The sequence below is a fragment of the Gouania willdenowi genome, chromosome 9, assembly GCF_900634775.1.
Source record: "Gouania willdenowi chromosome 9, fGouWil2.1, whole genome shotgun sequence".
NCBI lineage: Eukaryota > Metazoa > Chordata > Actinopteri > Blenniiformes > Gobiesocidae > Gouania > Gouania willdenowi.
The window spans coordinates 23,608,336-23,631,721 of record NC_041052.1 but is presented as its reverse complement, the minus strand read 5'-3'; the positions used below and the strand labels follow the sequence as shown (position 1 = coordinate 23,631,721).

Here is a 23,386-nt window from a genome sequence, read left to right as displayed (position 1 = left end):
CGTCCACGAGGCACAGATGCCTCTCTGTCCTGTCGTGGATAAAGAATATTGTCCCAGGACTGGGAATGGTTTTTGGCCTCTGCTCCAAGCCGACTTGTATCTGTGGGACTGTTAGTAAACCATGGGGATATGCTATGATCTGGCTTTACTCTCAGAGGGGTGTGTTGAAAAGACTGGTTGGATCATATTGGCTTGTCATTGAACTACCATGGCTGGCAAGACTAGACCGGTCATCTTGAAAGTATCTAGAATAGGGATGGACTGGATATCGAACAGCATCTTCTGTGTAGAAGAACTTTGTGGGTATGTTAGGATTGGAGTAGGCTCTTTGTTCTTGACTTAAATAGAGTCCTGTTGGTGATGGCAACCTGTGCATATCTAGATGCAGGTAAGAGATAGGAGACATGCTGGTGGTGTAGTGGTATCCTTGTCTGAAGTCTGAAGATCATGCTTTCGGTGAGTTTTACTTCTTTTTTTTATCTTTGTGTTTCTGTGCGCCTTGGTTTTTTTTGGGTTTTTTTTCTCAATACTAACCCCTCTATCTTCTGACTGTGCACTAGATTATTTTGTTAATAAATCTATTTACTTAGCATTTAACATTTCTTAGTGCAGGGGTGCTTATCATCTAATGTTAGTTATTAATATACAAACAGATGTAAGTTAGTGAGCAGACTGAGAATAACTTCATCTATAAATCATGTGTTTGGCTCACACTTCCAGAGGAAACATGGTGTGTGTGTGACTCGCTACTCCTCCGTGGGCTCACACACATGCACGCGCTTCAGCCGCACACATGTACACACTCAGTGACTCACATCAGGTTGAAATGTAAATTAAAGTAATATGTACAATTCAGCTGTCTTATTTTAAAAAAACAAAAATAATTTTTTACTTTCGACCCGTCTGCAAAAGGCTTGCCAGTGAATAACGGTGTCAAATGATCTATTCAGAGAGCTCCTGTGTTTCGGTCAAAACTATCTTCCTCTCTCTCACTCGTGTGTTTACAGTCCACGCCTGCTTGGCTGTGTGCGCAGCGATTGGCTCTGGCCGCACACGTGACTCTTGCTCGGGTGAGGAGCTGTGTAGTGAAATAAATATAGATTGTGTGCTAGCACCCCCTCACACCCTGAGGTCAAATGCTGAATAGGTTTCAGTTGCCGAGCCATCCAGAAGTGAAATAAAATTAAAATAAACATTTTGAAATGACTAACTTACTCCAAAATAACAGATGCACACACTTGGGGTATTGGAACCCTGACTCACATCAGGTTGAAATGCATGTGTTTTACACCCAGTGCGTGAGACTTGAGAGCTTTGCTAGTAGTGAGCGTGGCTGCTCAGACAGCCCTCCCCCTCTCTGGTCTAACCCTCCGTCCAGTGTAACCCGCGGTGATTTCAAAATAAAATGAAAATAAACGTTTTGAAACATAATCAACAAATAAGGAACAGTCAAAAAGCATGTTTCCTCAAAAGAGAAATCCACAGGCGCTCAAAAGTTGTATCTTCCTCTCTCTCACTCGTGTGTCTGTGGTCCGTGTCTGCTTGGCTGTGTGTGACGTGCTCATGTAGCTACTCAAGCTCTTCAGCGATTGGCTCTGGCCACACACGTGACTCTAGCTTGCCACTGTGTTTGGCTCTGGCACACACTGGAGCAGAGCTGTGCAGTGATTGGCTCTGGGCGCACACGTGACTCTCGTGGCTCTGCTTCGCTCGCGGTTGACAATTCTATGAAATTATTAATTAGATGGACTATTTCATTACAAACAAATACCACGTCGCACAGGTTTGAACCAAGCTGCAGCTATGTAGCAAGTATGAGCTCTGTCTGTCCCTGAACACCCGATATTTTTGAGGCACAGACATACACACATACACACCCACAGATAACCGAATCAGAATCAGAATCAGAATCAGAATCAGAAATGTTTTATTTGCCATGTACAGTTTTAAGGACAGTACAAGGAATTTGACTTGGTGGTTGGTGCACAAAACAAACAACAAAAAGAAATAAAAACAAAACAACAAAGAACAACCCAGCAACAATAATAATAATAATAATGATAAATATAAAGGATGAGGGATAAATAAAGGATAGATAGAGAATAAAGGATAAATAGGATAAATATAAATATATATATACAGTGCAGCAGATATCAAGCTGGTGGAGGTGGTGATCGGGTGGGGGGGGTTCAGTGGGTGACTTGGGGTGTGTTCATGTGGATGGTGGCAGAGGGAAAGAAGCTGTTTTTGTGTCTGGAGGTTCTGGTCCTGATGGACCGAAACCTCCTACCAGAAGGGAGAGATTGAAACATTTTATGACCGGGGTGGGAGGGGTCGGCCACAATCTTTCCTGCACGCCTCAAAATCCTGGAGGCGTACAGGTCCTGGAGGGAGGGCAGATTGCAGCCGATGACCTTCTCTGCAGAGTGGATGATACGCTGCAGTCTGGCCTTGTCCTTGGCCGTAGCTGCAGCGTACCAAATGGTGATGGAGGAGCAGAGGATGGACTGGATGATGGAGCTGTAAAAGTTCACCATCATCTTTGTTGGCAGACTGAACTTCTTCAGCTGCCGCAGAAAATACATCCTCTGCTGAGCTTTTTTGATAAGGGAGCTGATGTTCAGCTCCCACTTGAGGTCCTGAGTGATGATGGTCCCCAGGAAGCAGAAGTACTCCACAGAGCTCACTGTAGAGTCTCCCAGGGTGAGGGGGGTGAGGGGGGCTGGGTTCTTCCTGAAGTCTGCTATCATCTCCACTGTCTTTAAAGCATTGAGCTCCAGGTTGTTCTGGCTGCACCAGGACACCAGCCGGTCTGTCTCCCACCTGTAGTCAGACTCGTCTCCATCAGCGATGAGACCGATGATGGTCGTGTCGTCTGCAAACTTCAGGAGTTTGACCGACTGGTGAGAGGAGGTGCAGCTGTTGGTGTACAGGGAGAAGAGCAGAGGAGAAAGAACACAGCCCTGAGGAGATCCAGTGCTGATGGTCCGGGGAGCAGAGATGGTTTTTCCCAGCTTCACGTGCTGCTTCCTGTCAGACAGGAAGTCTGTGATCCACCTGCAGGTGGAGTCTGGCACGTTCAGCTGGGAAAGCTTGTCCTGAAGGAGAGCTGGGATTATTGTATTAAAAGCAGAGCTGAAGTCCACAAACAGGATCCTGGCGTAGGAGCCTGGGGAGTCCAGGTGCTGGAGGATGAAGTGGAGAGCCAGGTTTACAGCATCGTCTACGGACCTGTTGGATCTATAGGCAAACTGCAGGGGGTCCAGGTGGGGGTCGGTGATGTCCTTGATGTGGGAGAGCATGAGGCGTTCAAAGGACTTCATGACCACAGATGTCAGAGCGATGGGTCTGTAGTCATTAAGTCCTGTGATCCTCAGCTTTTTAGGGACAGGAACGATGGTTGAGGCCTTAAAACAGGCTGGTACGGTGCATGTCTCCAGTGAGGTGTTAAAAATGTCTGTGAACACTGGAGACAGCTGATCAGCACAGTGCTTTAAGGTAGAAGGAGAGACAGAGTCCGGTCCACAAGCCTTACGGGGGTTTTGTCTCCTGAAAAGTCTATTCACATCTCTCTCTTTGATGGAGAAAGGTGTCTCTGTAGGAGGGGGGGAGGAGGGGGGGAAGATAGGGGAGAGAGCCTCTGTAGGCAGCTGGGGTGAAACTGTAGCTTTGATGTGGGGGGTGAAGGTGTTGGAGTGAGGCTGGTCAGAGGTGTGAGGAGGGTTGGAGTCAGGTCTGTCCCATTGTCTGTCAAATCTACAATAAAAGTTATTCAGACTGTTGGCCAGGCAGAGGTCGTTAGCAGCAGCAGGGGCTCTGGGCTTGTAGTTTGTAATTTGCCTGAGCCCTCTCCAGACAGAAGCCGAGTCATTTGCAGAGAACTGATGTTGTAACTTCTCTGAGTACAAACGTTGGGCTCTTCTCACCTCCTTTTCAAACGTGTACTTCGACTCTCTGTACCTGGCTCTGTCTCCACCCCTGAAAGCGACCTCTTTGTCTGCCCTCAGCCCTCTGAGCTTAGCTGTGAACCAGGGTTTGTCATTGTTATAACTCACCCTGGTCTTTGATGGAATGCAGCTGTCCTCACAGAAGCTGATGTAGGACGTCACAGCGTCTGTAAACTCATCCAGAGAACTGTTCACAGACCTGAAAACATCCCAGTCAGTACAGTCCAAACACTCCTGGAGTTTCTCCACTGCTTCACTGGTCCATTGTTTAGATTCCTTCACCACAGGTTTACAGAGCTTCAGCCTCTGTCTGTATGAAGGAATCAGATGGACCATCAAATGGTCCGATTGGCCCAGTGCAGCACGGGAAACGGCGTGATAAGCACTGCTTAGTGTGGTGTAACAGTGATCCAGTGTCTTCTCCTCTCTGGTCGGACATTTAATTAATTGTCTATATTTGGGGAGCTGGTGTGAGAGGTTACCTTTATTAAAGTCACCAAGCACAATGATAAAAGAGTCCGGGTAGGTCCGCTCCATGCACAGGATCTGGTCGGCGAGTGTGCGCTGTGCCTCGCGCACATCAGCTGACGGTGGGATGTACACACCAACCAGGATGAATGAAGCGAACTCACGGGGAGAATAGAAGGGTTTGCTGTTGATAATAAAGGATTCCAGGTGAGGAGAGCAGTGCTGGAGGATCACTGTCACGTCGTTACACCAGTTACTGTTCACATAAAAGCAGATTCCTCCACCTTTCTTCTTCCCGGTGAGCTCCGCGTCTCGGTCCGCTCTGTGAAGTTGGAAGCCGGCCAACTGCAGCGCAGAGTCCGGTACCGCTCCACACAGCCACGTTTCCGTGAAGCACAGAACAGAAGATGAGGAGAAGTCTCTGTTTCTACCTAACAGCAGCTGGAGTTCGTCCACTTTGTTACACAGTGAGCACACGTTAGAGAGGAATATCCCCGGTAACGGTGTGCGCCGGCCGCGCTGGCGGAGGCGCACAAGCGCACCAGCTCTTTTTCCTCTCCTCCGGCGCTTCACTGCGTGAGCAAAGGTGAGTGCACCTTTGAGTAAAATGTCCAGTAAATCCACAGAGGAAGCGATGAAAGTGGGAAATAAATCTCTCGGGGTTGTTGCCCTGACGTTCAAGAGCTCTTCTCTTGAATAAGAGAAGCCAGTTGCGGATTTTACAACAAAAACAAGACAAAAAAGTGCGGACCAACACACCACAGCAGCCATCCGCGGCGCCATCTTGATAGTATGTGAGTTGCTTTTATTCGGTGCAGTTCTGAGGAATCAAAGGGTGTATCACCTCATGTGTTTTACTAGTATGTGCGTGTGGCTGTGGACTCCAAACCTGAAGTGTTGCTCCAGTTGATGTTGAGAGAATGGCAGATGGAGAGACCAAAGCTGCTACTTTCCATCCATGGAGGCTCAGAAAACTTTAGTCTTTCCCCGAAAGTCAAGCAGACTTTCAGCAAAGGTCTGATAACAGCTGCTCTCAGCACAGGGGCATGGATACTATCAGATGGCATCAATACAGGTAAACAAACACACACGTGAGGTTTATGTTTTTAAATAATGTCTTAAATCACACAGTGACTTGCAGCAGTGTGTGGCTCTTTACATACACTCCAGGTGTGTCCAAGTATGTGGGCGAGGCCGTGAAAACATTTGGAAGCCACGACTTAAGGAAGAGAAACACTGTTGGCATCACACCGTGGGGAGTGATCGATAATAACACAGACCTCATAGGCAGAGATGTCAGTAGGAAAGGGAAACCGACTCTTCTTATAAAACTGACTTAATTTCTAAACTTGTGCTGATGTCATGTAATCCTTGTGCAGGCCTTTAGGCCTTACTACCCAGTCGGGAACCCTTTCAGCAAGAGGTCCTGTCTGAGTGGCTTTCACTCCCACTTTCTGCTGGTGGACGATGGCACACAGGGAAAACATGGCTGTCAGCATGGCCTCAGGCAGAAACTGGAGAAACAAATCCAGCTACAGAAAATACATCCTCGTAAGTTTGAATGTTGGTGTGCGTGTGTACATAATACATGCTAGGATTGAATTCAACAAACCTTGCACTCTACACCTTTCCCTTCTTTGCAGGACTAAACCAGGGAGTGCCTGTTGTGTGTGTGGTGGTGGAGGGAGGTCCGGCCATTGTGTCCACAGTGTTGGACTATGTCAGCAGGGCTCCTCCTGTGCCAGTGTTTGTATTCAAAGGATCAGGCAGGGCTGCTGACCTGCTGGCCTTCTTACACAAGCACACTTCTGTCGACAGGTTACTTATTCAAATAAGCATCACAAATTACAGAAAACTTTAAAGGGTTTCATGGTTGCAGAGTTATGGACTTTATTTTTGGATTTCAACTTGATAAATGTCAATGTCTGCTAATTTTAGACAATTGAAAACTGATATTGAAGAGGATTTCTTGGCCAGGATTGGAGATGTGTTTGCGTTAGATATGGCGGAGGCCACCAACCTGTATGCTCTCCTATTGCAATGCATGGAGCACAGACGGTCTGTGAGTACAGTATCTCTTTGAAATGTGTAATATGTGACTAACAGCTCAGGCCACTCAATTAGTTTTGTTTGACAGATAACCATCTTTGACTCAGAGTCAGAAGACCAGGTAACACCCGATGCCGCCATTTTGACGGCCACACTCAAAGGTACCTCCACATGTGATTGTGCATGTTCTTCTCCTGAATGAAAGTGTTGTGTATCATATTAAACCTAATTCAGGTTTTATTGTCAACAACAAAATTGGCCACCGTCAATGTATTTATGGATGTAAAATGAGATATTTACTTTCAGAAATGTTAAAAACATTGAGTTATGAAGAAAACAAATTTCAGATGTCTCCCTGCTCAATTGAACATCCATTCAAGCATGAAGACATACAGTATATATGCTTCTGTTTTAAACCCTTGATCTAAGTTTTTTTTTTTTTTTATCAGGTAAAACTACCTTGTGTATACATATTTTAATATTTGAAATGACACACAGGGACCAAGGCAAGCCCTGCTGAGCAGCTAAGTATGGCTCTGGCTTGGGACAGGGCTGACATTGCACTGAAAGATGTTCTTTGGAATGGGCAACATTGGCAGGTAAAATTAAACAGGAGTATCTCCAATGGATTTCATTCACGTGTATCATCTTTGAGTGAAATATTTGTTAATCTCACTCATTCAATTTGCTGAATACAGATGGGCTCACTGGAGCAAGCCATGCTGGATGCCCTTGTGATGGATCGTGTAAATTTTGTCAAAATGCTGATCGACAATGGCATGACAATAAGCTGCTTCCTCACTGTAGAACGCCTCGAAGACCTCTATAACTCGGTTAATATTACTATACTATCTCATTTAAATCCACATCCCTGTAAACAAAAATCTGTTTAAAAAATATAATGGTTTGTATAAAGATGATTTTAGCTTTGGTAAATGTTTTCCCACACTGACACTGTTTGTGTTGCTGTTCAACTTTGCTTGTTTAAGATCTCCCTCTGCTGAACAAACAAGATAATCAATTTATTTTGCTTGCTGATCTTCAAGCACAAAATCTAATGCTGCATGTCAGCATTTTCCATTGGGATTCACTGTGTCTTCATTATCATTACATCTTGGTTATTTCTCACAGTCTTCTTTATACATACCTTAAAGATGCTTTTTGTCAAGCTAACTGTTTCTTTCCATCCTCAATGCTCCTTCCTGTATTTTTCTTTTACCCATAGCGAATTACAGTGTCTACTTATTCATCATTCAGGAAGTAGGTCTCTTCAAACATGGTAGAAGTTCATATTGCTTGAAGAAAGAGTTTGTTAACTTGTAAAAAAAGCACTTCACAAAGCTAGAACCTTCTATTACTCAACTTTAATAGAGGAAAACAAAAATAATCCTCAGTTTCTATTCAACACTGTAGCCAGGCTCACCAAAAGCCACAGCTCTATTGAACCCTCTATTCTTGTCAACCTGAGCAGTGACGACTTTACAAACTTCTTTACTGATACAATTAGAACAATTAGAAACAAAGCTAATGCCCCCCTGCATGAGTGCTCAATAATTTCTTAAACAAAGCAGCTCCTGAAGTTACCCAAACGTGCAGCTTTTATTTACATAGTTTCACTCCAATTGGTCTATCTGAACTAACCATAATAGTTAGTGCTTCTAAACCAACAACCTGTCTTTTAGATCCAATCCCAACTCCACTATTTAAAGATGCCCTTCCACTAATCAGCACTAATATGTTGAACTGGATTTACACATCTTTAGTAACAAGTTATGTGCCACAGACCTTTAAAACCGCTGTAATCAAACCTCTCCTTAAAAAACCTACCCTTGATCCAAGTGACTTGTCCAAATAGGCCAATATCCAATCTTCCTTTTGTTTCCAAAATTCTTGAAAAAGTCTTTGCAGGTCAACTATGTGATCACCTACATAGGAACAATTTATACGAGAGCTTTCAGTCTGGCTTTAGAGCCCATCACAGCACAGAGACTGTCTTAGTATAAGTAACCAATGATCTCCTCTTAGCCTCAGACAGAGGGTTCGTCTTGGTTCTGGTGCTCTTGGATCTCAGTGCAGCCTTCGATACAGTAGATCATCATTTATTGCTGCAGAGACTGGAAAGTGTTTTTGGGATTTAAGAAACAGCACTGGGTTGGTTTAAATCCTATCTATCAGACAGAACCCACTTTTTTCATGGTAATAATCTCTCCTCAGCTCACACCAGAGTTAATCCTGGAATTCCACAAGGTTCAGTTTTGGGACCAATACTATTTACATTATATATACTTCCACTAGGTAACATTATCAGAGAACATAATATACATTTCCATTGCTATACGGATGATACACAGCTTTATCCGTCAATGAAATCAGACTTATCAGTTATTAAAACTCCATTCTTGTCTTAAAGACATCATATTCTGGATGAGCTGTAACTTTCTCCTTCTTAAGCAGGATAAAACCGAAGTGATTTTATTTGGTCCAAAGCACATCAGAGAGAAATTGTCAGAGCAAATACTGTCTCTGGATGGCATTACTCTGTCACCCAGCACCACAGTAAGAAACTTAGGCATTATCTTTGATACTGACTTATCCTTTAATTCTCATTTTAAACAGATGTCAAGGACAGCTTTCTTCCACCTCCGTAATATCTCTAAAATCAGGAATATTTTGGCCCAGAGTGATGCTGAAAAACTAATCCATGCATTTGTTACATCTAGACTAGATTATTGTAACTCTCTACTTTCAGGATGTCCCAATAGCTTACTAAAAAGTTTCCAGTTAATTCAGAATGCTGCAGCGAGAATACTAACTGGAACAAACAGAAGAGAGCATATTTCTCCAGTATTGGCTTCCTGTAACATCTAGAATAGAGTTTAAAATCCTGCTGTTAGCATACAAAGCTCTACATGATCAAGCCCCTGTATATCTTAGAATCCTCTTAGTGTCCTATCGTCCGGGCAGATCACTCCGCTCTCAGTTTGCTGGTCTTCTGGAAGTTCCTAACATGTCTAGAAGTAGAACAGGAGGAAGAGCTTTCAGCTATCAGGCCCCTCGCCTTTGGAACCAGCTTCCAGTCTCAGTACGGGAGGCTGATACCTTCTCCACCACTCAAAACCTATTTATATGCTGAAGCGTATACTACATAATAGCATTAACTTCACCGCTAGAGCGGACATGGGCTTGTGCGTAAACGGACGCATTTTATAGTCCTTGGAGTTTCAGGTCTTGTGAAGCTGATGATGGCAGTTCTTGATCTGTGGTTCACGGCTCAACTAGTCTGGGACACTCTGATGTTCTATCTCTCTATCCTGTTCTGTTGGTCCTTCTGTCCACTAACTCCAACCAGTCAAGGCAGATGGCTGCCACGGCTGAACCTGGTCCTGATGGCGATTTCTTCCTGTTAAAAGGGAGTTGTTACTTCGCACTGTCACTAAATGCTTGTTCATGTGGGTCTTGTTGGGTTTTTTCTTTCTTACTATTAATTTTATATTTTGATAAGCGCATTGAGATGACTTGGTTGTAAATTGCGCTATACAATTAAAGTTGAATTTAATTTAATTTAATTAATGTGACTAAGTACACATTGATAAGTAAGGACAATGTATATCAAGATGTCATTCAATGAATGTTAAAAAAAATTATCACTTTTTTGTTGAAATACATATCAGTAAGACAATCATTCCTGTAATTACAAGTATGTGGTTTTATAGTGTCATTATGTTCTAGAATAGAAATATTTCTGTCCACAGGTTCAGGGGCAGACACAGTGCTTCCTCCTTCACCTTGTTGAAGATGCAAAAAAGGTAGGATGAAGAAGAACACACATTACCTAGTTGTGCTCATAATTGTATCTGCTTTACCACCCACCCACCCCAGGAATAAGATTGATACTTATTAAATAACACAGTTTTTACGTATGACTCGTGTACACATTTGACAATGTTGTGTGTTTGTAGACTTCTCTTCCCCAAGGTTACCGTCTTTCCATCATTGACATTGGCCTTGTTATTGAATACCTTATTGGAGGAGCATACCGCAGCACCTACACACGCAAACACTTCAGAGCTGCATACAGTCACATGCAGGACCAAGTAAGCCCTGATATAAAGCTTTTATGAAGACTGTACTAAAATTTTAGATTCCCTACTCACATAATCAAATCTGCCTTTCTTTTCTTAAGGAGGGCAGAAAGGACTGTGCTGCCTCTACATCTAAACATAAACAAGGACTTGGAATGAACATCAAGGAAAACAGAGGTGTGCAGGATCTGAAGTTCTCTGGAACATCTCATCCCTACAAGCGCAGGGTTGGTTTAACTCATCAATCCACCCATCTATCTTCAAAGTCTGCTTATCCTGCTACGGGCTGCAGGTGCTAAAGCCTGTTGTAGTGTATTCAGAGTGCAAGTGTATGGCTGGGCTAACACAAAGAGAGAGAAAGATGGCCTAACACATACGCGAACACCGACAGACGTGGGCTTTCTACAGGCATGCTCATTAGAAGGAGCAACTTACAAGCCAAAGACTAGAAATATTTTTTTGTTTTGATGCTTATACTTCATATCATGATATCATCATGTACATCAATTTAGACTTTATTTAAAATGCCTGATTCATTAGAAGTGTGGCCTTCAAAAACATTTTTAAGTGATCACACGCATGGTGTATCACGCCTTTTCTTTTACTTTCAGGAGCAACAGGAATCTTCAAGCAGCAGTCAAGATGTAGCTTTGAGTCCAGGCCTAACGGATCTGTCATGCCTGGTTCCGTTTAACTTCAACGACTTGTTTGTGTGGGCAGTGCTTCAGCAGCGGCAGCAAATGGCATTGTTTCTGTGGCAACACGCCGAGGAAGCTCTGGCCCGCGCCATAGTAGCCTGTAAACTTTACCGATCCATGGCCTTTGAGGCCCGGCAGAGCAGCATGGACGATGACATGACTGAACGGTTCAAGACATATTCTCTGTGAGCATAAATTGGTGTATAACATATAGGTTTTATAGCTAATGCCCGAACTGTAGGAGGTGAAAAGCTACAGAAGCCAAAGTTTGCACCAGAACTGTAGCAAAATGTTTTTGGGTGTGTTCAATTTTGCAAATTTTCCTCAGAAATATTTCTTTTCTAGACATGTTTGTTTGTGTTTTCATTCGATATCTGTTCTCATTCTTAGTGACTTTGGCCAGCTGGCTGTTGACATGTTGGACTGCGCCTTTCAACAAAATGAGCAAATGGCCATGAAGCTGTTGACTACTGAGATGGAGGCATGGAGCCACTTCACCTGTCTGCAGATGGCTGTCTCCGCATCTCACAGGCCATTTGTGTCACACTCCAGCACCCAGACACTCCTCACAGACCTATGGACTGGTACCCTCAACATGAGAAAGAACTCATTTCTCAAAGTAACTATCTATATAGAAACTATATAGATAACTGATCTGATTTCTAAGTTTGGAAACTATTCTTGCAGAATTGCTTGTTACCTCAGCACAATTAGCACTTAACTGAGATAACTGCAAATCTATCAGAAACCAAAACCTTCTGTGAAAGTCTTAATTTTCAGGATTCCTTAATTAACACTTCTTCAACACATATTTTTTAGATAATCCTGAGCCTCCTTCTGCCGCCTGCAATTCTTCTGGAGTTTAAAAGCAAAGCAGAGATGTGCCATGTACCACAAAACCATGAGACAATGTTGTTTGCATTTGACTCTGTTAAGACAGCCCGACATACCCCAGGAACAGATCACACAGTAAAAAAGCATCCGTAAACAAAGTATTTTTTTTTTTTGGGAATTTATTCATCTTGACATATGACTTTCTCTCCCATCTCACTGTTAGGGTGCAGAAAAAGGCTTCTCTATCAATGGCAAGAGTCTGGATCCTAAGGTCGAGACTGTGTCGTCTATAACTGTGCGGTGTTTGTCCTGGATTACAAAACTGTATGACTTCTACACAGCTCCTGTTGTCAAGTTCTGGTTTCACACAGTAAGGAAAACAGTGACCTCTCTACAGGTGATGATGTATTTGTTGCTCAGTGTTTAATTAAATATCCTCTTTTCATAAACTACAGATATCCTACTTGGCCTTTTTGATCTTATTCTCCTATGTAGTCCTGGTGAAGATGGAGGATTACCCAAATGTACAGGAGTGGCTGGTCATAGTATACATCTTATCTACTGCAGTAGAGAAAACCAGAGAGGTAGGAATATATACACATCACTCAGGTTTACTCAGTCCAGTGTCGTTATTTAAAGGTCAAAAGCATAGCCATTTTTTAAGCTTCTAGATGATTCTTCCTTGTATCCATAAGCTTCCTGCATTTCTCCTGTGGGACATTGCCCACTCTTCCTCAACGTAAGCCGGTAACTGGATCAGTTTGGTCGGTGTCCTGGTCGTTTTCCTAACCATCTCTGGTCTTAATGTCTTGCCCCATGTTCTTGATCAGATTATTATCAGGACTCTGACTAAACCATTCAAGGACGTTAATATCATTGTCTTTGAACATTTCTTTGTGGCCTTGCCCCATGTTTGGGATCTTTTTCCAGTTAGTGCTTCCATTTGTGGTCTCAACGGGAGTTTCTTAGTGGATTCCTTTAAAGGTCCAGTATTATGCTATTTTTCACTAATCTCCATTTTGTTCTAAGAAAACCAAAAACATAGTATTTGAGGTTTATTTTCCCAAACTTGCCTGTTTTCCAGAGTTTTAGCCCTCTGAAAAGTCAGTTTAATGACGCTTTCATAAACGGGCTGTTTTGGGGCCTTCATGCAAATGCATGAGTGGGCGTGTCTGTAGACGCTTACTCTACACAACAGCTGATCACTATAACAATTTTCTTTTGCTATGCACACACTCTTGTTATAGTTTTCAGCCAAAAAAAAAAATACACATTACAGTAAAACACATGGCTATTTAAGCGGTGATTGTGATTCAGACAAACGCTGCTCCACGGTGTTTATCCAACTGCTGTGTTGCATTGGGTCACACACATGTCAGATCATTTCAAAAGCGATACGAGACGGTATAACGGTTACTAAAAATGGAATTGAGTGTAACTGCTCCCGGGCATTACACCATCGCTGCCCACTGCTCCTAAGGGAAGGGTAATATGCAGAGAACACATTTTGTGTTTGTAGTTTTACATATATGACAAGAAAGTATAATATATATTGGCAAGAAAAATCCAACTCGCCCGTTTGGAGCTGTCATTTTACAAAACGTGCAATAACAAGGGAGGGAGGAAACAGAACAATATCAACTTTGGCCCTCTGAATGAGGCTAAAGGGATGTATATCAAAACCATTAAAAAGGGATTTTTTCACAATACTGCCCCTTTAAGTTTTAATCAAGGATCATGATTCCTTGGACCTTGACAAGGTCCCCTGTGCCACTGGAGGAGAATTATGTTACCACCACCATGCCTGACAGTGGGGAACTGTGTTTTTCTGCTCGTAAAATTTTCATTTTTTCCTCCAGACGCATCCATGTGGTGAATCAACTTGAACTTAATTTAATCAGACACATTTTACCAAAATATATAGTATAGAAGGATAGACCATCCGAGTGTCCCAGACTAGCTCAGCCGCAAACCATCGATCATTCCATCCGAGCGCTCCAGACTAGTTGAGCCGTGAACCATTGATCAGTCCATCCAAGTGTTCCAGACTAGTTGAGCCAGGAACCATCCAAGTGCTCCAGACTAGTTGAGCAGCGAACCATTGATCAGTCCATCTGAGTGTCTTGCTTCAGATGACTTTCAGTAAAGTACATGAGCCTCCAAACGTTTCTTCCGGAGCAATGGTTTGGAGGAAAAAAATCGTAGAAGCATACAAGCTTAAAAACTGTACCCGTCGGCCACCGTCAAGCATGGCTGTGGTATTTACTGTATAGTTAATTATTGTGTATGTGGATGCTTCTCTTCCTGCGGCACACAGGATCTTGTCAAGGTCAAAAGAATCATGATCTTTGATTAATACGTGAAGGAATCAGCTGATTCACCACAGCTGGTAATGACAACAGGACAAAGATCTGACACATAACATCAAGGCAGTGAAGAAATAGTTAAAAGACAATAGTGTCGGTGTCCGAGAATGGTTCAGTCAGTCCTGAACTGAGTAAACCTTGGGTATAAATTGAGTTAAATGAAATTCCGTACATCTGAAGATCACATTTCTTTTAGTGTGTATGTTTCTGCCTCTTGACAAAATGCATTATTTTCATCACAAAAATAAATAAAAGAAATCCCCCAAATTAACTAGGGTATAAATAACTGTGAGCTTGACTGTATATTTGACTTAATAATATAACTCTCAATTAGGTATTGATGTCTGAGCCAAGAAAGCTGAGCCAGAAGCTAAAGGTTTGGTTCGCCGAATACTGGAACCTCTCGGATTTTATCGCCATCCTCCTTTTCCTGGCTGGACTGACATTACGCTGGTGCAGTGATCCCTACCGCACAGCAGGGCACATTGCTTACAGCCTGGACATCATCTTCTGGTTTGTCAGGGTGGTGGATCTATTGGCTGTTAATCAGTACTCTGGCCCTTATGTCACCATGATCATGAAGATGGTGAGTTAAAATGTTCCTTTTTGGATATTTAGAGAACTACAATAGAGGAGTTTAACTCACTTTTTTTCTCTTCTCATCAGATAAGTAACATGTTCTTCATTGTGGTGATGATGGCGATCGTGCTGCTGAGCTTTGGGGTGTCCAGGAAAGCCATCCTGTCACCAGATGAAGATCCATCTTGGAGTCTAGCTCGAGATATTGTCTTCCAGCCCTACTGGATGATTTATGGCGAGGTCTACGCAACAGAGATAAATCGTCAGTTATTTATTTTAAAATCCTCGCTAAGTAGCATTTTATCCCCGTGTTTATATTTAATCAAAGCAGTAAAGTTCATCCTTATCCATAAGATCTAAGAAGAAAATTGTAGAGGGTCGTCAAAATAGTCACATAATTTACATGTTAATCCCATGTCTGCTCCGAGATGATTCAGAACAGGAGTGCTCATAGCTAGTTCTGCAGTATCCCTCTCCAGCATGTTTTTTGTCCTTCCCTGTTTCAACACACTTGATTGTAAAAGGTTGCTCACGATCCAGCCTTCTTTGGAACTGCATGCTTTTTTTGTGCAAAAAGTTTTCTTATCAATCAGTTCAGTATTTGATTTATTGTTGTGTATGTGAATGTGTGTCTCCACAGCATGTGATGACGGTCAGCCATGCCCTCCTGCTTCATTCCTCGCGCCATTCCTCCAGGCGGTTTATATGTTTTTCCAGTATATTATCATGGTCAACATTCTCATTGCTTTTTTTAAGTAGGTGTCTTTCTGCAAAATTTGTTAAGGTTGAAGTAAGAAGAAATTATTAAATTGAAGTTTTCTTCTTCTCAACAGCAATGTTTACTTTGAGATGGAATCAATATCTAGCAAACTATGGAAGTATAACCGGTACAGATACATCATGACGTACCAGGACAGGCCATGGCTCCCACCGCCTCTGATCATTCTCAGTCATGTAGCTTTAGGAGTGAAAGGCATTTACAGGAAGTTTAGAGGTGACCCTGAGACTGAAGAAAGAGGCTCAGGACTTAGTAAGTACTACAGTGTGTTCAGTGATTTTCATCTTACAAATACATTTATCTGTGGTATTGTCTCGCTTTTGTCTTCATCAGAGCTGTATCTTGGCCACCAGGACCGGAAGAAGCTTCATGAGTTTGAGGAGAAATGTGTTCAGGTCTACTACTATGAGAAGAGTGAATGTCTCCACAGCAGTCAGATGAACAGGATCAAAACCATTGCAGAGAGGTTGGATTGGTTTTGTACTTAATCAGCATTTTCATTTTTGGGTTACAACTTACTTGAAGATTTATACATAAAGGCTGACATTACGCTGTCATTTATATGACATAACACATGTCATTAGCATGAATAAGGTGTCATGAAGGCTGTCACTGTGTGTCATTCTTTACCCTAACCCCAACCCTACCCAGGGGGTCCATACGGACACAGAATGGAGAAGGTGCACCCAACCCCCACTTCTGATTCTTGTCTCATTCTTACTACACCACAACACTGACGTCACATATATACAGATACAATATCACAAACGTTTTTGATGAGTGACACAAGGAAGAGAGGAACACGAATGACAAGCGTTGGCCCATGCCTGCCTTTGATTCCCTATCTGACTGGGACAGGCTCAGAACTCCCCGGTGGGTCTCATTGAGAAATAATCATTACCTTACCTAACCCTAACCCCACTAGATCTCTCGACCTAACCCAAAAAATGTCAACATAGCTTCAAAGGTGTCATAATTTAGCAAACAACACTTAATGATAGCCTTCAAGACACCTTATTCAAGGCACTAATTCAGTGCCAGCCATTTTCAAAATTTCTACCCCCTCAGTGCCAGCCATTTTAGAGCATTTTGACAATTTTCTTAATTTTTCCAAGCCGCTCCCTCCATCATTCTCCACACACGCAACTTTCTCCTCCTCCCGTACATGACGAGTGTCACCGCTTGCCCCGTTTTTTTTTTATCATTCTTTCTCACCATCACCACACTCTCAATAATCCACTGAGGTTCCACACTCTCTTCCTCTCACTCTGAGCTCTGCTCATAATGGGTGATCTCTCATCCAAAGGTGCGCTGCTGCCACCTACATGTCACCAGTTGGTCACTACATCATTGTCCAAGTTAGATATTCACCGGAGAGCTTCGTCACACTGTCTCCTAGCAACCCCAGCCGAAAAACACAATTGACGTCAATAGACGTCAACGGCACTAAACGTTACTAAACCAACTGACGTCTATAGACGTCAATGGCACTCAATGAGTATATGCTGACGGCATAATTTCAGCCTTATGTATAAAACTATGTATGTATGTAAAACTATGTAAAGTAATTGACTTGATTGGATTACAATTATCTTGTCCACTTTTGCAATGCATCGTCTATAAACTTGTGTATGCTTTTAAAGTATATATTGTTTTTGATCCTCTAGAGCTGAAGAAATGTACTCAACAGTGGAGGAGGTGTCAGAGAAAGTCCACCTTATTCAGGACAGTCTGTCTAAGTTGGATTATCAGTTCGGCCAGTTGCAGGACCTTTCAGCGCAGGCTGTGGACACTCTCACTATGCTCTCTGCCTCTGACAGTCTGCATCTGGAGGAGGCTCATCTGGCTCAGTGTCGCCTCAACGCAGCATCCAAGCATGTCCACCCTCACAGCTGGAGCCTCCAACATGGAAGCGGAGCAGATTTCGATGTTGTTAATATGCCGCGACTAATGGCAAAATCGTGTAGAAGTACCTCGCCTTCTCTGCTGAAGGCCTGCATCCAAGATGCATGTCGACAGGGATCTCAGGAGTGGCATGGGGAAGAGAAAGAAAGCAAGGGAGGAAAATGTGGACATCCTGAGGAGGAAAAGGAAAGAACAAAGGAGGTGCTCACTGTGTCCTTGATGACTGATAGCTCAAAATGTTGTATTTTCTATGTTGCATGTTGTAGATATATTATCTTACAACAGTAAAACGACTACATCTTAGCCTTTACATTGCTGTAGATGTTGTTTTACTGTTTCCAAATTGTTTTTTAGGATTCAAAGGCTGCTGATGCTGCTGACCATTTCATTGAGAACCCAAAGGGAATTTCTCGACCTGGATCTTTTGCATCGCTTTCTCAGCTTTTTTGTACTGGACCACCTTTCAGTGTCTTGAATCAGACTCCCTGTGAGGCCTGTGAAATAGCCTGCTGTGAGCCTCCTTCCTTTCCTGAAGTCTTTGAGTCATTCAGTCAAGAGAAAACGTCAAGGGACAAGGACAAAGAAGACAAGCGAGAGTGGCAGACAACACAGGAGAAGCCATCCAATGTGAAATGCAATAAGTTTTCAAGCTGGGCTTTACTTCTGTTGGATTCTGAGGACATGCAGGAGGGTTTGATAAATCCGTCTTTTACTCTGGGTGAAAGCCAAACAAGATCTAGGGACACATGTACAAGTCACTGTAGAAGGCTCCAGAAACCTGTGGGTACATTCATTGATCGTCCATACATATCATGCAGATCTCTGTCATCCAGTATGGAGAATGTGAATTTGTCTGGAGCACCGCTGAGTCCAAAGAGGGGTTCATTTCCTTCTCTGAATGAACCAATGATTAAAAACAGTTTGTGGTGTAGAAGGGGATTTGGAGATGCCACATCACTACAACAAAGCTGGGGCCGAGGTATTAGTGTGGAGTATATCATTAAATCATCTCCAGTAATACTTTCAAGCTGACTGGAGTGTGTGTGTGTGTGTGTGTGTGTGTGTGTGTGTGTGTGTGTTGACAGAGTGGTCCCAGTCCTTTGACTTTAGCAAAAGTCAGAACAGAAAGATGATGAAAATTCATGAGGGTGGGCCAGATGATGTAAAGTAGAATCGGCTTTCATTTTTGTTGTTGTTACATTCCCCATAAATCATGTAACGGGAAACATCATCCTTATTTTTTAAAGTTTACCTTGGACTCCTTCCACCTTTCAGGTTTCAGTGCATTCTGCTTTGGCTAATGCTTCTTGGAGATGTGACCAGAGACTGAGAGGAGGACATACGTGTTGGTCAGCCTCAACCAGCCTCAGTCAGCTCAGTAAGAAAATATAATATTTGTTAGATTGATTGCAAAACATATAAATAAAGTAAAGCTGCCACACTTTCTGATGCAAATGTACATCAGTGACATCTGATGGACACTTAATGGATTGCTAAGGCTTTTAGTTTTTAAATTTTATGAACACGTATACTATTCTTTGCCACATAGATTTTGAACCAGTGGATTTGTTGCAGAAAAAGATGTTTTCCCACCAGGTAAATTTGTCTGAAACCAGTGCACAGACTGTTGAAGGGACAATGTATAGGATGTACTGTATATTGTATTTGTTACATGTCAGTTTTGGGTATCTTCAGGATGTGTGGAGTCCTACTCATTCAGCATGGAACAGCTGGGCCCGACCCATGAATCAACGGTCTTTGTAAGTAAACTCATCTGACATCCATAAAAAAAACCAAAACAAAAAAAAACTACATCCAAAATTGGTTGAATTAAAATATTGGCAGAAGCTGTGACGTCTCTTTTCCCCCTGGATTTTCTTTTTTACAGGTTACAGAGTTTTGTGGCACCTGAAGGTATTTCTCAGCATAGAGTTTTTCTACATTTCTCTGAACTATCATTGGGTTATTTATTGTCGTTGTTTGTTTGTATTGTTTGTTTTTTTTTTCTCCAGCTAAAACCTCATCATTTAAATCCACTGAGAATTTGTATCCACACTATTCAGGTATTTACTTAGTACACAGATGTGTGTCATAGGTTGGTTTGATAAACATAGACATATATACTTACTTTCACTTGTTTGTAATTTTTATTTGTGCTTTTGTATCAACAGCAGTGGAGAGAAACAATCTGATGAGATTGGCTCACACCATCCCCTTCACTCCTGTTAACATTTTGGGTCATTTTCTCTTTTTGTGCTTTGTTGCATATCTCTTGAAGTTTGCTTCTTTATTTTATTTTGTTTTCTTTTATTTCATTTTGTTTTGTCCTCGCTCTGCAGGGGGTGAAGAAGTGAGTGTATACACGCTGGAAGCAGGCTTCTCTGAGGCTGGCCCTGAAACTGGCTGGATGTCTACCTGGTCCTCTCGGGGTCTTATTGCCCTGCTGCAGCCCATCTCCAGTAAAGAAGGCAATCTGGATGGAGGTCTCCGACAGTGCCGCAGGATGCTGTGTACTTGGGCGGAGCAGGAAGTTCTCAAACCTGGTCAGATATACGTGGCCAAAGCCTTCAGGCCAGAGGTGGTTCATGACTGGCAGAGACACTTCCATGGTAACACAGCATTGCAGCTTTGTCTAAGGGTGAGCGTATGTAAAGGAAAGCATTGAAAACATTTACATTTATCTTAGCATTTTTTTTTAACACCATGACATTCCATTAAAGGAAATTCAGCAGCAGAGAGCAGCTCAGAAGATGATGCAGGTTTTCAACCAGGTCAAACCTGATGATATGCAACACTCTCCCCGGTGTGTCTGGGTCTTGTGATATGATAATATGATTTTCTGTGTTAATGCATAAGTCTGTCGCTATCGCTCTCTCTTTACATGCAGCAATGTCCATTTTTTATTTCCCCCCCAGATTTTTAAACCTTTCACTGATCCACGTGAAGTCAAATGGCCAATGGCTGACCATTGAAAGCAACATGAATGGTGACTTCAAGAAATACAACAACAAAGCAGGAGAGGAGATTACTCCCTGCTGTTCACTGGAAGAACGGCTGCTCGCTTTCTCTCACTGGACCTTTGAGTACTCGTGTAGAGAGCTGATTGTACTGGACATACAAGGCACATCATTCTACTGAGCACATTTGTTAATGTATTGTGTGTATGTGTGACTTGCTAAGGGTGTGTGTGTGTGTGTGTGTGTGTGTGTGTGTGTGTGTGTGTGTGTGTGTGTGTGTGTGTGTGTGTGTGTGTGTGTGCGTGTGTGTGTGTGTGTGTGTGTGTGTGTTTTTGTTGACAGGAGTAGGAGAAGAGTTGACTCATCCCACTGTGGTTATCGCAGACAACCAAAGGTAAAGAAATAACTTTCCATAATAGGGCTTTCGATCCAATTTTGTTAACAAAAATGATTAAAAAATCCTTTTTTTTTAAATGTTAAAATAGATTTTCAATTTTTACCTCTGCCAAGCACAAAGCACATAAAAAATTATATATATATATATATATATATATATATATATATGTATTTTTTTTATTTTTTTTTTTATTAACTTATTTTTTCATTTTCCCATCCACTCATCATAATTTCTCATCCACTGTGGAACTTCTTGTTGATGTTGTCATAGGTTCTCTCAGAGTCAACAGCTCAATGTTGACATGTAGTCCTGGTAATCCTGAGTTTACCATGTTACCGTAACCGGAGCGTGTTATCTGAGTTTGAGCTGAGTTTTTGTTCTCCTTTGGATGGTGTTGCAGTGGCAGCAGAGGTGAGATGCTTTTTGGTCCTGACAATGGAACTGATGCCATCAACGCTTTCTTAGAGAAACACTCCTGCAACGTCTGCTGCTGCCGACTCGGCCTAAAAGGTGAGAATTGCAAAAATAGTACTGGAGAGCGTATTATTCAGCTGAGTGTTAGATTTCCATTCAGACTTGATCTGTGATTGTGTATGTTTGTTTATCTCGGCCTCACATGTGCATACGCATGTATTTGTGTGTCACCTCTGTATCGTCACTCAAGAGGCCCTCTTGGCTTTGAGAGAAATCCCAAGTAGCTTCAAATGAAGACTGCACACACCAACAGCCAGCTAATTAAGCTGCGAGTGTTCGTTTATTTCTATAACAGTAGGGTTGGAGGCGGGGGGTGGGCCCTGCTTTGTGCGTTGTGCAGCACGGCCTTTGATTACATATTAATCATGTCTTTGTGCTGGCGACGTGCTGCTGAGACATTAGCTTTGATTAGCTATTAATTAACGTCTCTTGGTAGACATGATACCGGCATCTAGAGGATAACTGCACGGAAAGGAACTGTGCTCCAAAACAAACAAGCCTAGCAAACAAACACACAGACACAAACATTCAGACACAGTTGTTTTGATATTTCAAAGGTACGTTGTGTTTCCTCTTCCTCTTCTTGTGTCCTCTCCAAAATTTCTCCCAACAAATCAAACCAAATTATTCATGCTGGATGCATGGACTTCCTCCCAGGTCTGTCAGTATTCTCTTTATTGTGTTAATGACTGTGTTATCGAAGTACAGGATTACTAACTGATGTTTCCGTTCAGATTTAAGGAAACGTCCAGACAGCTGTGAGGGGAGCAGGCAGATAGAGAAGGCATTGGAAAAGGAAAACCAGGAGACAACGTAATATAGAAATTACTTTTGAAAAAAAAAAATAAAAGAATGTTATTACATATGAATTACTTTATAAATGATGGCTTTCTCTCAGTAATGTTTGGCAGTAATGTCTTGTTGAGTATACTTCACGAGAAACATCCTGTGTGTGCAAAACTGTTTTCAAGAGTAACGTTAAAAATACAATACTATTCTTTAAAGTTTTTCAGAAGTTCTAACAGTTACTGTGTATGTTTTAATTTTTTAAGCATGTATAATTAAAAAAAAGAAAGAAAATAAACCAACAAAAATGTGTGTTTATCACAAGATTGACTCACTCCAAGTTTGTTTTATTGTTCTCTGGTATTTTTCTTGCTTTGATTGCTTTACACATACATAATACAGATATAATATTAGTTTAATTGGAGTTCTTATTTGAACATGGTGCATGTGTATTTTCCCCTCTGGGATGGAATGGCCACCTGTCCTTGATGCTTCCTGCTTTTCACCCTTTTATATGAATAGACCAGTGTGGAAGATGGATACCTGTATGCACAATATATAAATGGTGATAAGTAAATAAAACAAAAGCAAAAACAAGCATAGATGCACCCTCAAAAGTTAATTTATTTTTTCTTCCCACAACAAAATGTCTACAAAAGCGGTAAAATATAGACTTTAACAAAAATCACTTCAGACTTTCACATTGTATTTACATCTCAGTGGAGGACTCACCAAGGCCCCTGCATAGTTCTGAACTTCAACCCAGTCTGTTCCCTCTACTGTGGGTGTTTGAGACGATTTGAAATGCATGCAAACATTGACACACACGCGAACACACTCACACTCTCCATTTTCACAAGAAATTAGATCCACAGTAGAGCTCATTGATTTGTGGGTAGAGTTCAGAGTCCAGCAGAGTCACCGACAAATAAAAGAAGCATCAAAAGTAAGAACGGTTTGTTGGTGTAATGAAACAAACGGTTTCCTCAGAGTTCCCCGTTTATGATTGGTTTCTCATGTAAACTCACACAGTAAAGAATCTATGCACCATTCTTCCAAAACCGCC

General features: G+C 42.1%; 1 protein-coding gene across 1 annotated transcript; it reads left to right on the top strand.

Moving 5' to 3' along the window:
• The first annotated feature begins 382 nt into the window (after window positions 1-382).
• Window positions 383-22,395, top strand: LOC114469494 (transient receptor potential cation channel subfamily M member 6-like). The gene is made up of 37 exons (XM_028457039.1): window positions 383-388; window positions 5,277-5,490; window positions 5,586-5,710; window positions 5,795-5,966; window positions 6,059-6,233; window positions 6,354-6,477; window positions 6,553-6,625; window positions 6,963-7,063; window positions 7,163-7,297; window positions 10,217-10,270; window positions 10,424-10,558; window positions 10,648-10,773; window positions 11,158-11,429; window positions 11,635-11,863; window positions 12,064-12,213; window positions 12,302-12,448; window positions 12,534-12,662; window positions 14,779-15,030; window positions 15,111-15,285; window positions 15,664-15,778; window positions 15,857-16,053; window positions 16,135-16,267; window positions 17,469-17,907; window positions 18,061-18,685; window positions 18,792-18,868; window positions 18,982-19,084; window positions 19,256-19,302; window positions 19,402-19,466; window positions 19,595-19,620; window positions 19,719-19,769; window positions 19,878-19,943; window positions 20,046-20,344; window positions 20,427-20,509; window positions 20,622-20,827; window positions 21,006-21,057; window positions 21,461-21,570; window positions 22,269-22,395. Exons 1-37 carry the CDS (start codon window positions 383-385, stop codon window positions 22,349-22,351), a joined length of 5,571 nt encoding a protein of 1,856 aa, XP_028312840.1. The 3' UTR covers window positions 22,352-22,395.
• The last annotated feature ends 991 nt before the right edge of the window (window positions 22,396-23,386 follow it).